This window comes from Schistocerca gregaria, chromosome X (genome assembly GCF_023897955.1).
Source record: "Schistocerca gregaria isolate iqSchGreg1 chromosome X, iqSchGreg1.2, whole genome shotgun sequence".
Lineage (NCBI taxonomy): Eukaryota > Metazoa > Arthropoda > Insecta > Orthoptera > Acrididae > Schistocerca > Schistocerca gregaria.
In genome coordinates, this window is record NC_064931.1 from 795,056,404 (window position 1) to 795,079,029 (window position 22,626).

The following is a 22,626-nucleotide window of genomic DNA, read 5'->3' on the forward strand; positions in this document are numbered from 1 at the left end:
AGAAACAGAAGGAAACGAAAAGAAAATGTAAATAAAATATGTCTTTGTTGGTACTGCTCAGCCTTAAATCTTTCCTATAGAAGAACTACATGTAAATATGGATATTATACCAGTCATACAGAAAGACAGGGAAGGAACAGCGACTTAAAGAAACTGTCTTTCACTTTTGCCATCTTAACACCCTCTCTTTTAACAATGACACAATGGAATTGTTGCAGCTATTACTGTCACCTGGGTGAACAATAGCTGTTAGTGTCCCTCTTCTCCACTGTATGTGTAGCACTGTAGGAATCACAGTTATTGATAGTTTACCACTCACTAACCAGAAACTACCGTGTTTTTAGTAACATATAAAATTTATTCACAGTTGCGAAATCTTTCTGACATTAGGTAAATTAGGTATGAAGATATATGAAAATTTGTGCTGGGCTGAGACTCAAACCTGGATTTCCCATCTGTTGCAAGCAGTCGTCTTAACAAGTTCAGTTATCTGAGCACAATCAAAGTTTCACAATAAGGGCTTCAGGTGGCATTTGCACATTGGTCTATCATCCACGTTTAGTGAACAGGTACTTCTAACACCACACTTGAGACTGTAGTGATTAGAATCCAACTGCTTACTGTGGTAACGATTTGCAACTTATATATTCTGCCAAGTAGGGATGTATCTTATGAAGAGCTGAAAGAACTATTACAATAGTTACCCTCCCTATTATCCAGATGGATGATTTTTGTGCCCACAATTATCTGTTTAGCAGTGAGAATACAAATAACATAGTTCAGTTAATTGAATGACTCCTCATGGATTGTAATCTTTGTCTAATTAATGCATGTACCCACATGCATTTTACTACCAGTCTAGGCACCTGTTCTCCAATTGATTTATCACTCTGCTGTCCTCACTCTGATAGAATGGTGTGCCCACAGTGATTTTTGCAACAGCTATCAGTGCCCCTTCATTTTATCAATGCCAAATTCCAAAGTGGTCCCTATAGAAATCCAGTTATGTTACCTAGTGCCCTGAAGCCTGTATGATGATATCCCAAGAAAAGAACACAGACAAGGTAACACAAGAACCTATGAATGTAATTGTCTGTGCAATAAGTATTGCGATAACTTACTATTCTGCACATAGAACATTGACAAGATAGTGCAAGAAGCAACAAATGTGATTACCTATACTGCATGTAATGCAATAGATAACCTATTATTCTGGTCATTCCAAGGTCAACTCTACAGAGAGCCAGTTGGGATACCTAGATGTCGGAAGCCTATGTCACGATAGCCCAAGGAAAGGAACATTGACAAGATAGTGCAAGAAGCAAAGACTGTGATTACCTTAGCAACATATAATGCAAAACCTATTATTCTGGAACATCTTGACTCATCTTCATACCATGCTGGTGTCAAGAAATGGGTGAGGCCATCACAAATGGACAAAAACCATGACAATAACCAACGAGAAACTCTTCACTAATAATCTAATTTTATATTAATGGCTAAGAGCAAAATCACATTATTTAATAAAACCATGGAAGTGAGATTGTTGCGAACTATACATTGTTTCAGTGACTGCACATGCAACACATGCCCAGGTGTGGGAAAAACTGTGAAGTATGCTCCAGCTGAAATACATGGATTTTAGACTGAGAAGCACTTTCATATAGCCAAATTACTGGCAATTCTGCCAAAATATCAACTTCAAAAAATTTTCTCCCAAATTTTACTCTACATTTAATTTAAACACAATGTAGCATGCTCTCTTTTAACATCTGATAGGTAGAGACATATAATGCTCCTTGTACAGGCTAGGAATTCAAAGGGTGCACTAGTAAAATGAATAGATAACACTCCAGGCTCACATACCATACACAACCAGGTGTTTCACCACCTTAGTGACTATAGCAAACAAAGTCTCGTGATGATGTTTAATAACAAGATTTGGCAAGAGGGAGTTTTTTCCACCCAATGGACAAGAATTATCATTCTACCAATATCAAAACCTTGTACAGACCTCACAATATAGACAAATATAGACCAATCATTCTAATGGCGGCCATATGCAAACTCCCAGAAGAGTGATCGACTATCGATCACTGACTTTGTTGGTGTCTGGAAGCAAGAAGTTTACTTCCACCATTTCAGTGCAAACTTTGAAGGTCCAAATCACAACAGGCTACCTTCTATGACTGGAGTCTACCATCACGTAGGTCTTTGTACTTCGGTGTCATGTGATAGCAGATTTCCTCAACTTACAAAAGGGTCATGCCATGTCAACTGAGTGAGAATGGCGCAGTGGCTAGCACACTGGACTCGCATTCAGGAGGACGACGGTTCAACCCCACGTCTGGCCATTCTGATTAAGGTTTTACGTGATTTCCCTAAATCGCCCCAGTCAAATGCCAGGATGGTTCCTTTGAAAGGGCACATCCGACTTCCTTCCCTGCCCTTCTGTAATTCGATGAGACCAATGGCCTCATTGTCTGGTCTCTTCACCCAACCCCACGTCAAGGGGACCATGGGTCCCCACTCAACCATCTCCAAATCTAATAAAATTTGGTTTGATGGTTCTATATGGCCTTTGATGGTTATATACAAATTTTCAGTCCAATATCTTCAGTGATTGAATTTTTAGGAGCTTTTAAAGAGAGGCTACTCATCTTTGCATCCCATATAAATGTGCCACATTTGCAATGCTTTTTTAAAGTTCTACCAGACATTTGGTCATTTGTTTAATACACAGAGGAAACTTTTTATACTGAATCACACCTGGAAAAAATTAAGATGTTAAGCCACATGTAAATGTAGATACAAGCCTCTAAAGTGGCTAAAAAATTGAACCAGTAACTACAAGACATTAGAGGGTTATTTCTACCTATTATGTCTATATATGGACAAATCTAATTAACATTGGATGCCTAGATGAATAAATATGCATCTGCATAGTTGGCCAAAATTTTCTGTGTGCAAATTTTAGGGTATTTTTAGGGGGCAGTATCTCACCTGTGTGTTGTTCAACCCTTTTTTCTTGCCACAGCTGAAAAGAGTGTGCTTTAAGCTTTAAAAGCTATATTGCTTAATTTCTAGGTCTTCCATTTTGATGAGTAAAAATACATTTCAAAAGTTATTATTTTAGCACTTCGAGAAGACTGAAAAGTGAAATATTTTGCTCATTTACTCCCAAAATTAAATTTGTTCAATCATTAATTTAACACAGGCCATAAAAGCAAGCATAATACACAACACAGAAAATTTGCAAAACAAAAATACTAAAGAGTCAGTTCCATTTTTGGTTAAACAGTTCAACAATTTTGTTAAGGCAGATTGTGGATAGCTGTATTGTCTTCCTGATGATGATAGTGGTGGTGGTGGTGGTGGTGGTGGTGGTGGTAGTGGTGGTGGTTCTGAAGTCATGTAAATATGTTGGTTAGGAGTCCAGCAGGTATCTTGAGAAGTTGGTCAGTTGAAGGGAGACCAGAACCTTGGGGGTGCTTAAAAAAGATGGAGGAAACCTTGTAGTACATGTGAAACTTCACACACTTTTCCAACCTGCCAAAAACTGTCACACATACATGCAAATACTGTCCTGGTTATAAACTTGCAATTGAGATTACTGGAATTTCTTCATCTGCTTTGAAGGCAGCATCTGTGAATGCTGTAGCATCATTGGAAACTCTGCTTACTTTGAGCTGATTACAATTAATTGGTTTAAACTGATGATTTTCTCTTGTTCCAGACATTGTATGTCCCATGGAAAACCTTCTTTCTTGGTCAGTCTGAGTTTCTTCAATTTCTTCTCTTGGTGCATAAAAGAACTTTGTCTGGAATACTATCATTACAGAATTTGAACAAATTATATGGAGTCAGTATTTGGTCATCTAAGGGCCTTTGCTATTAGGGTCATTGCAAATTTTGGTGATAAGAATCTCAGTAAATTAGCTTACTATGCCTACTTTCATTCACCGTTTTCGTATGGCATCATATTCTGGGTTAATTCATCATTGAGTAGAAAAGTATTCATTGCTCAAAAACGTGTAATCAGAATAATCGCTGGTGCACACCCACAGTCATCCTGCAGACATCTATTTAAGGATCTAGGGTTCCTCACAGTAACCTCACAGTATATATATTCACTTATGAAATTTGTTGTTAATAATCCAGCCTAGTTCAAAAGTAATAGCAGTGTGCATAGCTATAACACCAGGAGAAAGGATGATCTTCACTATGCAGGGTTAAATCTGACTTTGGCACAGAAGGGGGTAAATTATGCTGCCACAGAAGTCTTTGGTCACCTACCAAACAGCATCAAAAGCCTGACAGATAGTCAACCAACATTTAAAAATAAATTAAAAGAATTTCTAGATGACAACTCCTCCTACTCATTGGCTGAATTTTTAGATATAAATCAAGGGAGGGAAAAAAACTAACTTAAGCATTAGTGTCATGCAATATTTTTTGTAATGTAATATCTTGTACAGACATCTTTCATTAACCTGACACGTTCCACATCATTACGAAGTGTCGTATTCATGATCTATGGAACAAGTATTGATCTAATCTAGCAGCTGAACCATCACTAAGGTGATAAATGTTCTTAATGTTTTCAATCATTGTCTTTAAATATGCTATTAACTTTATTTGAAAGGTGTGGACACCAATGGTATCATGACAGAGACAGTCACTGATCATACAAATGGTAATACTCGGACATTTTTTGCCACCAGAATAGACAACAAATGGATGTAATGGGGCCAGACTATTCTCCCAATGAAATTCTTGCACAGCATCTTGAACAACAAATGAATAATGCTCAGCAAAATCCATGAAAATAATTAATTCATTTTCTGCAAGATTTCTTTTTAGCTGCTTAAGGTATAAATTTTGGTGCTTTGACACAAAGTGATGGCTTCTTAACCGGTAATTTTCAAAATCAGTGCCTCCATGAAATCTTCAACAGTTCTCTAACATGTCTCTAATATGTGTCTCAGTATGGGCCGATTACTTGTATTCCATTGTCTCTTCAGGGTCATCTTCAAGGAAGGCCTCTAGATGTATTTTTCCTTTACATTCCTCACAACATTGCAGCATACAATATTTTGATTCCAAACTGCATACAGTTTTTTTCATCAAATGCTTGTAGTCATCTTCGGTGGAAGTTTGCTGAAGCCAGCATTAATTTGACATTTTGATGACTTGTGCATACACATACTGAATGAACATTCTTTCAGGTTACAAAGGAGCAGGCATTTCTGCTAGTGAATCTTTTCACCCTGGGCATAAGCAAGAAAACTCATTGCCTTCAAAAAAAGTGAGGAAATTTTAATTTACTTTATCACTGAGCTTTTGCGTCATCATTGAGCTCTTCTTCACCATTTTAGTTGAAACATTGAGTTCTTTAGCCGTTTTTTTCAATAGTCCAGCTGTTTGCGCTCAGGGCTTAAATTTGAACTTCACTACATCTACATCTACATCTACATCTACATCCGTACTCCGCAAGCCACCTGACGGTGTGTGGCGGAGGATACCCTGAGTACCTCTATCGGTTCTCCCTTCTATTCCAGTCTCGTATTGTATGTGGAAAGAAGGATTGTCGGTATGCTTCTGTGTGGGCTCTAATCTCTCTGATTTTATCCTCATGGTCTCTTCGCGAGATATACGTAGGAGGGAGCAATATACTGCTTGACTCTTCGGTGAAGGTATGTTCTCGAAACTTCACCAAAAGCCCGTACCGAGCTACTGAGCGTCTCTCCTGCAGAGTCTTCCACTGGAGTTTATCTATCATCTCCGTAACGCTTTCACAATTACTAAATGATCCTGTAACGAAGCGCGCTGCTCTCCGTTGGATCTTCTCTATCTGTTCTATCAACCCTACCTGGTGCGGATCCCACACTGCTGAGCAGTATTCAAGCATTGGGCGAACAAGCGTACTGTAACCTACTTCCTTTGTTGTTGGATTGCATTTCCTTAGGATTCTTCCAATGAATCTCAGTCTGGCATCTGCTTTACCGACGATCAACTTTATATGATCATTCCATTTTAAATCACTCCTAATGCGTACTCCCAGATAATTTATGGAATTAACTGCTTCCAGTTGCTGACCTGCTATTTTGTAGCTAAATGATAAGGGACCTATCTTTCTATGTATTCGCATCACATTACACTTCGCTACATTGAGATACTAGTGCAATTGCTTGAAGTTTGAAGCTTAATCTAAAGTTGTTCAATTAAGATGCCCATATCTTTACATTTTTAGCACTCTTCCATTTGTATTTGAGCAATATCTACTTAGCTCACAACAGCATCTGTGGCAGTTACTTTAATATTCCTGCCTTGGGCTTTCATAACTTTGTGGTTGATGTATCTCACTGAATCCTTTTTGAATGAAGTATCAGCAGTAAAGCAAGCTTCAAAAACATCAGTGTCATTAGTGGATGGTGATCTTTGCTTATGCTGATGCAATGATTCTTTTTGGACCACTTCATGTCTACATTTGGTACCAGTTTTCTGACCAGGTTTAAAAACTTCATAACATCACGGAGACTTGTAATGTAGGGCATAGCCACTAGCCGTAGCATGTCAGAAATGGAACATCTGTTGTCCAGATTACCCGCTAAACAAACTAGAGATGATTGTGTTGTGTATCAAGTAATACTCCCATACCATCACACCAAGTGCTGGGCCTGTATTATGGTGACAAATACAATCTTCAACCATTCTCCTCAGAGGTCAGAGACATACATATATATTTGTTCCAAGGCTGTATGTTACAACGGGGACTCACCTGAAAAGACAACAAAGTGCCAGTCCTGTGTACAGTGTTGTCTTTGGTCGCACCACTGTCAGCATGCCTCTCTCTGTTGCCGTGACAAGTGAAGTGATAATAGTGGCCGAAAGTCAGTGGTGCTCCATTGTTGCACTGTGTGCCATGCAGCAAACAAGCCTACTTCCTACTTCTAGGTATATGACATGGCTGTACAATTCTGCATGACTGAGCATACAGTATATCTGCCAATATGGTCCCTCTTTCAACAATTGTAAGAACATCAAAATGGCGGATATTGAGATAACTGATAATGGAATCACTTTGTAGTGGGAAGGCATCAGGACCAGATGAGATACCAGTAAGATTCTACAGAGATTATGTAAAAGTATTTGCTTCCCTTCTAACATTACCATTGTAGGTTGCTGGAGCAAGGAAGGATTCCTAGCAACAGAAAAAAGTGCAGGTCATTCACACTTACAAGAAGGTTTGTAGGACAGATGCCTATAATTGTATCAATTATGTCAGTCTGTTGTAGAATTATGGAACATATTTTATGCTCATGTATTATGATGTTTTTGGAGAACAAGAATCTTGTCTATAAAAATCAACATGGATTCCACAAACAGAGATCTTGTAAAACTCAGCTCACTCTGTTCCTCTATGATATCCACAGTGCTTAGACGTTGGTACTCATGTTGGTGCCATGTTCCTCAACTTCAAAAATATGAACTTGCCAAGTATCAAACCAAATTTGCCACTGAATTCAAGACTTCCTGGCATATAGAACTTAACACGTCGCTCTTAACAGAACAAAATTGACAGATGTAAAGGTAATTTCTGGGTTACCCCAACGAAGTGTGATAGGACCATTACTGTTTACACGGTTTATAAATGACCTAGTACCATGTGTCGGAAGCTCTTCAAGACTGTTTGCAGATGATGCAGTTGTTTATAACAACGCAGCAGCACCAGAAGACAGTAACAATTTGCAAAAGCACCTACAGGGGATTGATGAATGTACAGGGACTGGCAGCTGATCTTGAACATAGATAAATATAATCTATTATGCATACATAGGAAAAAATGCCATTACTGTACAACTACATTATTAATGGCTAGTTGCTGGGAACAGTATCTGCTGTAAAATATCCTCACATATGTCTTGCAAAATCACCACAATGATAAAATTTGATAAATTCATTCTTCCCATGCATCATATGTGAATGGAACAGGGAATGGGGATCAGGTAATGGTACCAGAAGTACCTTCTGCCACACACTGTCAGGTGGCTTGCAGAGTTTTGATGTAGATGTGGGGCCACTGACATCCTGTGTGGTGTTGAGTATGGTCCCCCCTGAACCTGTTAATTTCATATTCATATGACAGTTGTGTGCTCTCGACCAATGCAAGCAACAATATGACAGAACAGAAAACCGCAGTCTCAATAGATCTTCTGTCACTGTCGAATTCCGACATGTGCTGTTAGATGCTGACTTATATGCAGAATGTATATGGCATTATTCCTACCTACTTGGTGTAATTGCGTTAAAATGCTAATTGTTTGCATGTTGAAGTAAGTAGTGCACATCTTGTCTTTGAGATTTGTTTCATGCTGCCTTCATGGTGTTGTAGTTTTAGTGGCCTACCATGTGCTGTAGTAAGGAGTACATGTTTCTGCTTAATTTCTCCATTACTATAACCAATTGCTTCTTTTTGCTATGTGTTCTTATAATGAATCATAACACTTTTTTCTTAACTGTGTTCTAGACTGGATTGGTAAATGATAAAAAAGAAAGATTTCTGCAGTAATAGACCTTTTCAAATACTGAGATGTAGGTAATTGGCAGAGAAGTCAGGTTCACGACCAGTTTGGCATGGCAATTGTCTGATAAGGGAGCAGTAAATTGGGCTATGAAGCCACCATCAACATATAGGAGTTGAGATCACATGTTTATCCAGTGACTTTCCAGATCATCAAACTTAGCTTCTGTTTACTGTGCTGTACAACTATGCATGCTGCTATATTATTATCACCATCATAGGTTTTGAGACATAGGTAGCAATTGCTGTTGGACAGATTGAAGCAAGACTTGTCCAGCCTATACATTTAATGATTTCATTTAAATCCCTTGCAGATGCTATACTTCTCCCTTTGATCTTTACAGGGGTTTGGCCACTTCTGAATAGATTGCAGACATAAACATTATCTTCAGGTGATTGTCTACTACTGGTTGCAGCTGTTCAGTCTCACCAATACCTTTCAAAATATCCATGCCGATACTTATTGTAAACACAGCCACTATTTTGTAGAATTCTTAGGTGCCAGGCTAGGTCATACTGTAATTACTCCAACAGACTTACCATCTTCAAGTGGTTCAGGACCACCTGAAGATGACAAGAGATCTGTTTGCTGAAGTATTGTGTAGTAGTTACAATGTGACCTGACCGGACACCAGAGAATTCTACAAGTTAGAAAGACACTGGGAAAACATAAGATCGCATAACAACCACTATTGTTACAGCCCCCTGCACACTGCTTGTCTGATATGTTTGTTGCACTCCCATATATGTAAGGCACCACTCTCATTGTTTATGCATTCTCACAAGTCACTCATCCACTATGATGCTGCTCTTTCCCACCTCCATGACAGTTGAAAGCCCTTGAAATTGTTTGGAGAAGCTTTATTGTCATGTGTCAACATCCATGTATTTTCCATGTAATGGCAGAATTGCAGAACAGAATGACAGAGTGGCTACAGTTCAACTCCCATAGTCAGGATATGACACTGAAGACTTCAGATTTGTAACCAGCATGCTTCAAAATATACATACATTATACCTGTTTCATCTGGCATCATGGATGTAATGCTGTCAACAGATTTTGGGATCATTTCAGCTGTCTTCATCCCTGAATTAAATTTGCCATGGAGGTTGAAAGTGATGGGAGGCTTCTGTTTTTGGAAATCATGGTTTACAAAAACAATATGGTACTCTGGGACATAATATTCACTGAAAGCCAACACACACTGAACAGTATCTGCATGCTAAGAATTGCCATCAACCATGCCAGGCATGCTTTGGACTCTGGTACACAGAGTATATGCCTTTTCTGACACAAACAGTTTAACCCAAGAACTTGCACTGGCTGTTTCTAAGGCATATAGATACTCTAGGAAGCAGATTTGTCTGGGTGTGGAGTTTGGACCATACTCAGAGGTGCATGAAAAGGAACATAGGTCTGTGGCCTTCATTCCTTATGCTGGGGGCATATCATTTAAGACTGGAATAATTTTAATGAATTTTGACATGAATAGTGTGTTCTGCCCATCTATGATGATTAGGGCACTACTGGGCTCTGTGACGGATGATTTGGGGCTTAAAAAGTCTGGCATATATAAAATTCCTTGTCAGTGTGTGAAGGCTTACATCGGCTGTTCAGTTTGCACAGTTTAGGACAGGTGCATGGAACATCGCCATCACACGAGGCTACAACAGCTCAAAAAATTGGCGGTAGCAGCTCATTGCCTAAACGAGAGACATGGAATGAAATTTGATGAGACTGTAATGGTTGGCAACACTTCCAGTCTTTGGAACAGTGTTTATAAAGAAGCAATTGAAATTAGGTTGGCAGACAGTTTTATTAATAGAGACAGCAGTTTTCCACTTGGACATGGCATCCTATGCCATCCCACATCAAAAGAGTACGTTCTCTGGTGTGGCCAGCCTGACTGAGTGCGATATATTGTTGCCGCCAGTGCTCTACTAAGGGTGATGCCACCAGCCCAGTCTTGGGTCATTTTGCAAGACATATGTGAGAGTATATTTTACAGTAGCTACTGTTCCCAGCAATTTATCATCAATAATGTCTGTGATGGGTTGAGCATGCTCTGTGTGCAGTATGGAGGTCTTTGTAGGATGATGAGTTGCAGCCGTGGCATCAGTTTTCAGTGGGACTCAGGACCAGCAGTGTTCTCCTGAAGATGTTGGACAGTTAGATCACCAAAATATTGATTCATGTTGATTTTAGGATCCCACACCAAAGCCAAGGAGACTTTCAAGACTTTTTACACCAGGAAAGTGTTCAAAGTCAATTGAAAGCCTACTTGCATGTTTAGTTAAGTGTGGAGCACCGCTTCCTTCCCAAATGTGTGTGGTGTGTGTGTGTGCAGTGCTGTCATACGTTAAGGCATGATTTCACACTACCCTTAGTCTCATCTTTTTGCTAGAGCTGTCCATCATGTTATTCAAAGATTCCCTACACTCTTTGCCTCACTGTCATTTGGTGCTGCTTGTGAGTTGTCATTATGTCCACAGCACTGATATGTGCCATATTATACTTTTATTGTTTGTTACTGTGCACAGATCCTATACATGTGAGTGACTTGGTTCTTGCCCTTTTCTTGCCCTTTGAGTGGTTAATTATATCGAACAAATGTCGCGGTCAGTGCAGCACTTGTAGCTTGTCCATTTCTCACGTAATGATAAATTATATTTGTTTGTTTAACAACAAAAATGTATTTTTGAAGTGAAAAACACTGCACATATAATGAAGAAACATTTCCTGGTGTCTATTTGACTATCTTTTAGCTGCACACAAAGCACAGTTCAAAACTGCAACTTGCTGCAGGAAACTCTCAACACTAACGCTTCCCTTTTACAGTAGTACTACTAGAAGGAGTCGAGGAAGTAGTAACCCATAACAGGAGCGCCTACCTGATGGCTGCTAACATGATAAGTTTCCATGTTCTGTTCTTCAAATTTACCGTTCTCACAGTAATATGTGCTTAATTGTTAAAAACGCTGTTATATATTTTTAAAACTCTTCATCTCTGAAAATAGTATATATTAAGTATACCGTTGTTTTAGTATCAACAGTAAGATACTGGATGAAATACGAATGCCTTGTAATGTATTTAGGTTAGTCTTCCCACTGTGATAACTAATCAACAGCCTTCAGATTATGGCTATCACAAAATTTCTGTTATCACTTTGAAGCATGTTGTGAATTGATTTGTTGTGAATTTACATACATTGTTCTTTTTTTTTACAGTCTCACAGTAAAACACTGGAAACACTGAATGTAGGCCATAACACACTGAGCAGTGAATGCCTGCATATTATAAAGGAGCCACTTCAGCAGAACCGTAGTTTGTTACGTTTGGGTATGCAGTCAACACACCTCTCATGTGAGGGTGTCATAGCTTTGGCAGAATGCATCGCAGATAATAATGTTATTCAGGTAAAAGACAGATAATACGTTTGCTATTTCTTGTATATAAAGTTAATTCCTTTTAAATTTCAAAACCGTTACATAGTGTAATGAACAAAAAGATGTTCGGTGGAACAGCACAGAAAACAAATGTATAGAATAAACCTTGGCAGTGTGAGAGACATTTTAAGACACACTGATCTAAATTGATTTAGTATTTACCTGATATGGGTAGCATAAGAATTGTAGTGCACAATAATCACTATTTAGATTACAAAGTTGAAATGGGACAGGGGGAATAGAGGATGATATTACATTAGTTGCAAAGGTAATAACTTCTTAAAGCTATCTGCATAGTACTTTGAGCACCACCAGTAATTCTTTTATTTCTTAGTAAGACAGTTTTTAATTTTATTTATTTATCAGAGTCCATGGCACTATGCAAGATTCAGCTGCTTGGTTGCAAAATAAATTAGCACACAGTTTAAAGAATGCTAATTAGAAAATTTGTAAACAAAATATTAAACCACATAAAAACTTACAAGAGAGTATGCAAATGCATAACTCATGACACACAAAAAATCTAAACTACTGCTATGAATTTCTGTACAGAATAGAAACATCATGCCACAATCAAACCTTTCAATGTGAATTTTAATACTTGGGGTTTATCACTTATGAAACCTGCTGAATAGTGCGTACCTTTCTGCATAGTTCTTAAGGAAGTGTTATCCTAGTGCACATCATTTTACATCTGGTGTCACTGAATGAATGTTACTGTTTCTTCTGAATGAGTTAGCAAACTCCCATGATGGATATGTACATGGATGACAGAGTTAGAACTCCAAGACACCTAAACAATAGCCTACATGAAGTTCACAAACTGACACTGCAGATCAGTGTAACTGCCCCCCCCCCCCTTTTTTTTATACTGGGAATACTCTTCGTGAGTGCAAAGAGTTGCTCCAAAATACACAAAAATACAAGATAAGAGAAGGAAAGTAAGCAAAGTAAACAAGTCCTTGCATTTCAATGCCAGTGACAGTGGAGATCATTCTTAAAGTGAAGATAGAAGCATTCAGTTTCTGCAACTCCTGAATGTGATACTTCCAAGATAGTCTTCCAGTCCTAATAATTTAAAATGTTTGACCTCATTGATCATTGGCCAGTTTGCGACAATAAAAATTGGCTAAAGAGTTCTGTGTTAGAAACTGAATGCACTGGTTTTGTTGCTGTTAAGAGTTAATCTGTTCTCTGAAAGCCACATACTGATGTTACTGGCTGCCCTATTAGTTATATCATTTATATTACATTCCATGTCTTTGAAAATAACACTTGGGTCATGTGCAAATATAAATATTTTTGAGTCATCTGTCATGTTTAGTGGAAGGTCATTGATATGCAGGATGAGCAAGAACTCCACTGACCTTATTACTGTGAGACACATCTTCTTTACTGAAAGCTCTTTGCTTTCTATATTTTGAAAGGTGGTAGTGTGGACCAAAACAAGAAAAAAGTCTAAAATGCATAGCTCAAGAGCAATGAGCACTTTCTCATCATTGCTACTCTGAAACACTTCTCTTCAACTGAACAAGTGCTCATAGCCCTGAAGGTATGCATTTTAGAGCCCGTGTTTACCCATTTTATCTTGTTTTGGTCTATACCACCAATTCTAAAGTTTGTCGGTAGAGTTCAAGATAAAGCAATTGACCCAGAACAGATTCCAAGACAACGCACACTTTACATGACCCCCATCACATTGACACTGGGAAACTGCTTCTGGTTCCTATTTTTCAGATATAAAGTGAATAGTTGTTGGTTTTTCCCTATTCCCATAACATTCTAGTGTATGCAGAAGTATTGTATGACCCACACAATCAAATACTTTTGTTAAATTAGAGAAAATACTTGCTGTCCTCAACCTGTTGTTTAGCCATGCCAGTGCCTCACACACGAAAGGATAAATTGCATTTTTGTGTATACCTCTTTCCTGAAACCAAATTGTGAGTATGACAGCGAATTATGTGTACTGAGATATGTTACCACTCTGCTATGCATTGCTTTCTCAAAAATTTGGAAAAACTAATATCAGTGAAACTGGACACTGATTGTTTATATTCTCACTCACCCTTTTATTATTAAGTGGTTTTACTAACAAGTGTTTCAGTCCATCAGGAAATTGGCCACACCCGAAAGACATTGAACAGCTGACTGAGTACAGAACTGATGTGTGGTGCATTTTTATTCATAATCCCACTTCAGATTGCATCAAACGCAAGGGAGTCCTTACTCTTTAATGGCATAATAACTGTTTCATTTTCATCTTTTCTTGCTTCCTGCAGAATGCATGTGATGTATTAGTGTTGTAACACCAGCTTTTTAAAATTTCTTCATATTTAATTGTAGGCTTACTAATAAAATATATGTTTCTGACTATTGATTATAGGTGATTATTAAATATTTAGCACAACTTTGGTTTATTCTCATGTGAGAGAGTTGAAATTTGTCGAACACCCACATTCTGCCCCAATATTTCTTTCACAGTTGACCATACAGTTTCAATTCTGCTCTGAAAGCTATTCATTCTCTTTGTTTTACCCTGTCTAATAGTAATCCTCAACAATTTGCAGTATAGTTTGTAGCAAAATTTTGTTATTCGTCTTTGACTGTACTTCAAATTATGATACAGATCCCATATCATAATTTGAAGTACAGCTCCCTTCTTGCGCCCATAGTAGAATACTACATGTGGACCCCATGTAACAGTAAATGACCTAGAACAAATCAGCAGCAAGGTCAAAAATGTTGGCTTTCCTGGCTACAAACATGCAGACAAATCAAAATCAAAAAGCTTTAAAAAATGGGCCTTCTCCAGACCAGTCGATTAAAAGACTTGGCCTTCAATCCAAGTATGCCATTTAAACATAGAAGACATTGGCCAAGCTAAAAGCTTGTACCTATGTAAACTCCTTGTAAATAATGATATTTAAATAGTTCTAATGCAGAAACACACACTCCAGCTTCAAAAGACCTGCGTAAAAGAGGTAGAATCCATGGCTACGATCTTGTGGGTGCTACATATCACAGTGTGTATGGTGGTGCCACCTGTTCAAGGAGCAATATTGAGCATGCTCACCTTATTTCAACAAACACAGAAAATGAGATCCTATATGTCTCGGTACAAATGGAGGACATCGTTATAAATAATATTTGTAAGCCATCAAATGTGCTGTAGCCACTATATGTTCTACCAATTACTGCCCATCATTTGTTTTATGCTAGAATTTAATATTCACCATGGTCATTTGAGACTATGCATGTGACAGTTAATGTGGTATTACAGTCAGTGATTGGGCTGAACATAAAAATCTGTACCTGGTTTATGATGCCAAGGATTTGACCACGTTCAGATGGCTGCTTGGCGAAGATTTCTGCTTTGTGTACTGGGACTGTAGAGGGCATCCACTGCCTATGTGCAGAGAAGTCATACATAATTTCCCACACAGTCATCACAGGCCAGTAATGCTCGATATGGGGCTCTCTGTCCCTTTATCGCTTCCAAGATGGAATTTCCACAGGGCTAATTGGTGGTGTTTTGCCAACCACATCGATAAATATATTTGTTTTATTCCACTAGAACCCACCCAAAAACTACCCTCGATTTGTCAGGGCTGTTCTTACTGCTGCTAAGAAACTTATCCCCTGTAGATGCAGAAAGGAATATATACCAGCAGGGAATGAACATGGCGAACAATTTTATGAAGAATATAGCAAAACTGGTGGCAATATTATTGTAGGTGACCTCCTCTGAAGTCTTGACATGGCTAGAGAAGTAAGATGGTGCAAGACAGTAGAAAATGTAAACTTAAAACATTTAACTTGAAAGGCATGGAGCCTTCTGTGTAAGCTTGGCGGAGCCTCCAATAAACCCAGTCAGAAATCTGGTATTTCAGGTAACCAAATCGCTAACCATATAGTAGAAACATCTAGAATTCACCTCTGTAAAAGCTCAGTGCCCAAAAGAATCTAATTTCTCTTCACCATTTACACTGATGAAATTGGATGAGGCCTTGAAACAAACTAAACATGATAAAGTACTTGGTCTGGATAATGTGCACCTGGAATTTCTGATATACGTGGGTAATGATGGTAAAAAATGACTGTTCAGCTTCTTCTCCAACATCCTAGATAATGGACTACTGCCAAGTGAGCTAAGGGAACAAAAATAGTGGCAGTTTTGAAACCAGGTAAATCAGCTGACCAACCTCAAAGTTTCAGGCCAATTTCCCTTTTTAGCTATACTTACAAACTCTTCAAGAGACTCATTTTTAATAGAATTAGTGGATTCATTCATAGAATTTCTGATAAACGTGGGTAATGGTGGAAAAAAATGGCTGTTCAGCTTCTTCTCCAACATCCTAGATAATGAACTACTGCCCAATGAGCTAAGGGAACAAAAATAGTGGCAGCTTTGAAACCAGGTAAATCAGCTGACCAACCTCAAAGTTTCAGGCCAATTTCCCTTTTTAGCTATACTTACAAACTCTTCAAGAGACTCATTTTTAATAGAATTAGTGGATTCATTCTGGAAAATATCCCTGCTAAACAAGCAAGTTTCAGGCCACAGAGAAGTTGCTGTGATCAGGTATTGGTCCTAGCAATTTTCATAGATACTAGTTTCCAAGAAAACATGAAGATATTTGTCACATTTGTAGACCTAACCACAGAATATGACCCAGTCTGGAGAGAAGGAATGGTATACAAATTACTAAAAACAATCTGATACCAAATAATTATAACTTCCATCAACACCATGCTAAACAATAGGTATTTCCACATTTACTTGGGAGAAAATGTGAGCAAGGAGAGGAAATTAAGTAATGGTCTACCACAGCTCTGTCTTAGTCCCCTATTATTCAACCTATATATCTCCAATCTCCCCAGTAACAGGTCAACAGAATTGTGCTACACGGATGATATCACTATTGCTTGTAAAACCGAAGATCATGTACACAAGTGGAGGCAGTTGTCACAGAATATCCAGCCATTATGAGATCCCATTTTAAGTGGTGACTTAAACCCAGTACAAGTAAAAATGATGTATGTAAATTCCATTTGAACAACAACGAGCGAGGTGGTGCAGTGGTTAGCACACTGGACTCGCATTCAGGAGGACGCTGGTTCAATCCCGCGTCCGGCCATGCTGCATAGGTTTTCCATGATTTCCCTAAAATCGCTCCAGGCAAATGCCAGGATGGTTCCTTTGAAAGGGCATGGCCGACTTCCTTCCCCATCCTTCCCTAATTCGACAAGACTGATGACCTTGCTTTTTGGTCTCTTCCCCCAAACAACCCAACCATCTGAACAACAAACAAGCTAACAAGGAGCTCAGAGTGAACCATCATGAAAACACTTCTTGCCATAACAAATACTCTAAGTACCTTGGTGTCAACCTTGACCGCACTCTTTCATATAAAAAAATCTTGAAAATACTGCTCTGAAGATAACTCATAACAATATTATTTAAAAATTGTGTGGAGTGACATGGTGAGCTTCAGCAGATACCTTGCTCACGTCATCCATTGCACTGGTCTTCTCAGCAGCTGAGTATTATGCTCCTGTGTGGTTACACAGCTGCCACACCAACTTTATCAGTGTCTAGCTGAACCACACTATCCAGTTAATAATGAACAATACAACCAACTCCCATTTATTGGCTTCATCTGCTGAGCAACATCTATCCATCCGCAATCCATAAAAGTGAGGCCTTGCTTAGGGAATACCGCAAGTTACAGGAGAACCTGGAATTACCCATACAGGAAGACATACCAAGTCTACAGTGAAATTCAAGAAACCCACTGCTGTGGCAAGCAGAACAGCTAGATGACAGTAATATCGAGGTGAGAGTCCTGTGAAATCAGAACTGTAAACTTATTGAAAATCCTGAACAGCATGAGTGGTTCTGAAAGTATAACTGTGATACTGCTGGCACAGAACTTGACAGAAAACTATGGGCCAAATTGAACAGAACTCACACTGGGCATGGTCAATGCAGAGACTCACTTTACAAGTGGGGCACTACAGAGTCTTGAGTTTGTGACTGTGGGACTCAGAACCAGTCAGTCAAGCTTATTAGGGATGAATGCCCCTTTTGTTCCTATCAAGGGAGCTGGAGTGACCTCATGAAAGCTGAAAGCTGATGATACAGATCTTATGTGGATTAGAAACTTATATATTGCCATTTAGATAGTTTTACATATAGTTTCTGTCTTGCTGTATTCTTTTTATATACATATACTGATGTTATACACCTGTATTTTTATACAGCTTGTGAGCCATATGACTAAATAAATAAACAGCTCCCATTTCCTCTTACATGATATTATAATACTATACATTGTTCAAATCGGTTACTTATTAGTACTGTGTGACTGGCTACAATTTTTTGATAGTAAACATCTGTCAAAGAATGAGATACAAGTCTTAAGAAATATATTTTATCATTCAAGTTGTTTGTATTTCATACTTCTTACCAAGTTTCCCCTTTGAGATTGGCTTCAAATGTCTGCATTACAAGTGGTCTCGTATCTCTAAATATTTTGTTCAGTGCTTTGAGATATGATTCTGCCTTTATTCCTGTCAGTATTACTGCCTGTGCTTCAGGATCAGACAAGCCATTACTAATTTTTCTTGTGCTGAACAATTTGTGACTTATTACTGTTTCTCTGAATTTTGGTAGGAAACTATACTGCCTACACTAAGTTGTAAGATTCAAGTAAGTCAGCATTTGTTTTTCTTGAGAATCAGTCCGAAGGTTTATATTGAAATCCTCATACAAAATCAAATTAATGTCTTTCTTAAGAACCAAGCCTAATGCTGGGTCAGGTCTGAAGAAAAGAACTCTAGTCTGAACAGCGTCATTTGCAGATGGCCGTAGTGAAAAGTTTTTTCTTTGAGAAATGAAACTCTCTTGCACAGTCTTCAGATATTTTATCTATGCAGTGTTTTGATAAGTCAACACTTTTAAATGAAACATTACACTAGACATAAATTAATTTTGCGGTCCTTACATATGGAAGATTTAGAGTAGCTTCTGCATGCCATGTACAGCAGTGAATACAAACCACAAATATTCAAATTTATCTCACCTGTAACTTAACAGATTTTGATTACAGTCTTGTGTGAAGCATTCAAATATGACAGTTGGCTGCTAGAATGTCTACCTGTATTAAGTATTTTGTCTGATGCAACAAGCAAATGATAAATGTCCAATCATAACCCTAAACTCAGATTATCGGCTTGTAGTGCAGCAGTATAGGCATATTCTTTCCCGGAGAACAATGTAAACCATTATAAACTGAAAACAGAGTTACATGTCTCACCAGGGACATCTTTGCTTATGCAGTTGTAGTGTGTAAATTAGTGTAAGTGTTAAATATGATGTACCATGATAAGACTGGTGGTGACATTAGGTAAGGCTTACAGATTGTCAGATATTTCACATGCTGTGAAAGTGGATCATTAATGGAATACATAATTATTAAGAATATTGAGATTTGATTGTAATAGAAATTGTATTGAAATTTCAGTAAAGCCTTTTGACTTTCTATGTGGTGCACTGTCAGTTTGCATGTCCACTGTTTGTGCCACATGTAATTCAACAGTTGACACTTATACTGTCCAAAAATACATAAGAAATTGTCTTATTGGGTACTTAATATCCTTTTTTTACTGTCAGGATAGCATTTAGATGACTAGAAGTGAATATATTGCAATTTTTTATAGTTTTCAGAGAGAGCAGTTTTTTTAATTATGTACTCTGTGCTATTATTCTATGTACTGTAAATAGAAAGTGTGTCTTGTAGTGATATAGAATTCAGTGGCATACGTACAGCATTGGTAAAGCTGAACTACCTCTTGACTTATTATGTGAATTCAGTAACATGGGTAGAACTCTCTGAGCACAATGAGTTGTATCCTTAATTGTCATTATGTACATGCTTCACTTATCATTCTGTTTGTATGTGACAAACAGAGGATTAGTTTCAGTTAAAGAAATTGTAGCTTTATTAATTGAATACTAGTAATAGAAAAAATGCATATGTAGGTTGCCTGATAGATTTCTTATTGAATTTGTGTAGCAGAACTACAGTTTTACATTGCAATCCAGTGATATGAGATTCTTTATCAAATATTTTACAGCGGATTGATCTGAGAGATAACAACATCCAACTAGCTGGCCTTTTAGCACTTACGCACTCCTTGAAAGTTAACCATAGTGTAACGCAAGTGGATCTGGATGACAGACCAAAGGAAAAGATGGTATGAAATACTACTATTTTCATATATCACTACAGTTACTTGTCTATATATAATATTCATCAAATTAAATTTTGTATATGATAAACAGCTTACATTCTTTTGAACATCTGGCATGGTATTGCATGAATAAAGAAATGTAAAGTAGCTGTGTTAATGGTTTCATAAATACTGAATATTGTGAGTTTATAAAGAAATAATGAAATATCAGTAAGTAAGGAAACTGTGCAGATGGTACCATAATGTCTATTAAATGTAGGTTTTACATAAGAAATTACCATTTGATTGAGGTTCTTTTATCAGTTGTGCTTTCTATCTCAAATAATTGAGAAGAAAGGAAACTGTTGAAAAGTGCCCCAGTGTAGTAGCAGTAGTAGGTGGAAAATGCTGACAGGCATTTTACACAGAGCTACAAACAGTACAGCAGACAGTCGTTGCAATATGTAAATATCCCTTTCTACCTTATTCTGGTACTTGTTCACTATGGTCACAGATAACGTGACATAATTTCTCTGATGCAAATTGAAAGGATATAAGAAACATGCCATACCCTACTGTAAGTACTTTTATTAATGTATACATTAATAGTATTCAGAGACTATGAACATAAAATTATATTGTTAATATTACTAACTAGTTACAGCTGACAGCCAGAAAACATTAATATCCACGCGTATTTATTTGCGTGTTTGGTGAATACTATTAATTACTCTCATGCTGTGAAGCGCAACAGGTCAAATTTATGACCACAAAACATTCAAAACTGTACCATAAGCACAAAAATAAGGATGAAGAAACCTTGTTGGTCTTCGAAAGAAAAAGTATGGGAAGAATCTTTAGACATGTCCAGAAAGGGAGCTTGTGGAGACGTAGAAAAAAACCAAGAATTGTATGAGCTGATGAGGCAACTGAACATCGTTCAAAAACTGAAAGCACGGAGAATAAGCTTGACAGGCCACATTGGTAGAAGACCAGAAACCTCTTGGGTAAAAGCCATACTTGTGGGAAGACCTGATGGGACCCATCCAATTGGAAGACCCAGGAAGCAATGGGAGGATGAACTACAGAAAGATCTTAGCCAGCTTGGAGTACATGACAACTGGATCCAAACTGCACACAATCGCCATCTATGGAATAGCATTGTGAGGTCGGTGCATGATCTTCAGGGTACTCAATCGCCGATTTGATGATGATTTAGAACTGTTGTGTGATATGTGGGGAATGTAGTAACCACAACCAACAGTGGGAACGCCTTGGGCTGCGGATCGGAGCCGCCAGGCGGAGAAGCCACCGGCAATGGAGCACGCACCACCGGGTAAACACAGGATGAGTCGGACGACAGACCAACGACAACTGACAACAACCGACCACAACCGACTATGAGTGACACAACAAGGAAGGGATAAACAACGGAGGCTTGTGGAAACCACAACACCAAACACCAAACGTAAATCCACTCGGAACCAGAGCCAGGCAAATATCAACAATGAGCAACAACCAGAACGCAGTACCGCCGAGATAGAAACCAAATCCAGAGCGAGTACCAGACTGGCTGGACTAGGGCAGAGCAGGTCCCTATATACGAAACCGGAGGGAGCAGCTATTGGCCACTGTCTGCACGTGGCTTAGCAGTGGCGCCCTCACTGCGCGAGAGCCGCTGCGCGGAATAGCCGCCACAGAGGCGGAGCCCTCTATGGGCTGATGTGGCGGAATGTGAATTGGGAGGAGATGATATGATGGGACAGAAATGGTTGTGGAGGGTGTGGGGATAGTAGGTTACCATAGGTTGAGGCCAGGATAATTTTGGGAATGGAGACTGTGTTGTAGGGATAACTTCCATCTGCGCATTTCAGAAAAGAGGGGAGGAGCCAGTTGGCCATTGTGAAGCAGCCATTGAAATGAAGCATTGTATATTCAACTGCATGTTGTGCCTCAGAGTGGCTCACTTTGCTCTTAGCCACAGTTTGGCAGTGGCCATTCATCCAGGTGGACAGGTGGGATATGATCCTTGTGGCATGGGGTTGGGATTAGGAGTGGCAGAGGGATGGACTGGGATGTTGTGGAGGTTGGGTGGGCACTGAAACACCACTTAGGAGGGATGGGAAGGATATTGGATGTCGTTCATTTAAGGGCATAATGATAAATAATGAAAATCCTGACAAAGGATGTGGTTCATTTGTTCCAGCCTTTGATGGGAGGATTGGGGTTGTGTGGGGATATGGCACAGGAAATACATTTGTGGACTACGTCTGGGGAATAGTGACTTTGTGAAAACCTTTATGAGATCTTCAGGATAATGGACAAGGTAGATATTGTCACTGCAGATACACCATAT

At 38.6% G+C, this 22,626-nt stretch overlaps 1 protein-coding gene across 1 annotated transcript in view; it reads left to right on the forward strand.

The window, feature by feature from the left end:
* LOC126297466 (protein phosphatase 1 regulatory subunit 37) overlaps positions 1 to 22,626 on the forward strand; it is a 203,138-nt gene that overhangs the window by 164,815 nt on the left and 15,697 nt on the right. The window contains exons 8-9 of the mRNA XM_049988342.1: positions 11,814 to 12,002; positions 20,175 to 20,294. Coding sequence (XP_049844299.1) covers positions 11,814 to 12,002; positions 20,175 to 20,294 — 309 coding nt within the window. The remainder of the gene's footprint in view (positions 1 to 11,813; positions 12,003 to 20,174; positions 20,295 to 22,626) is intronic.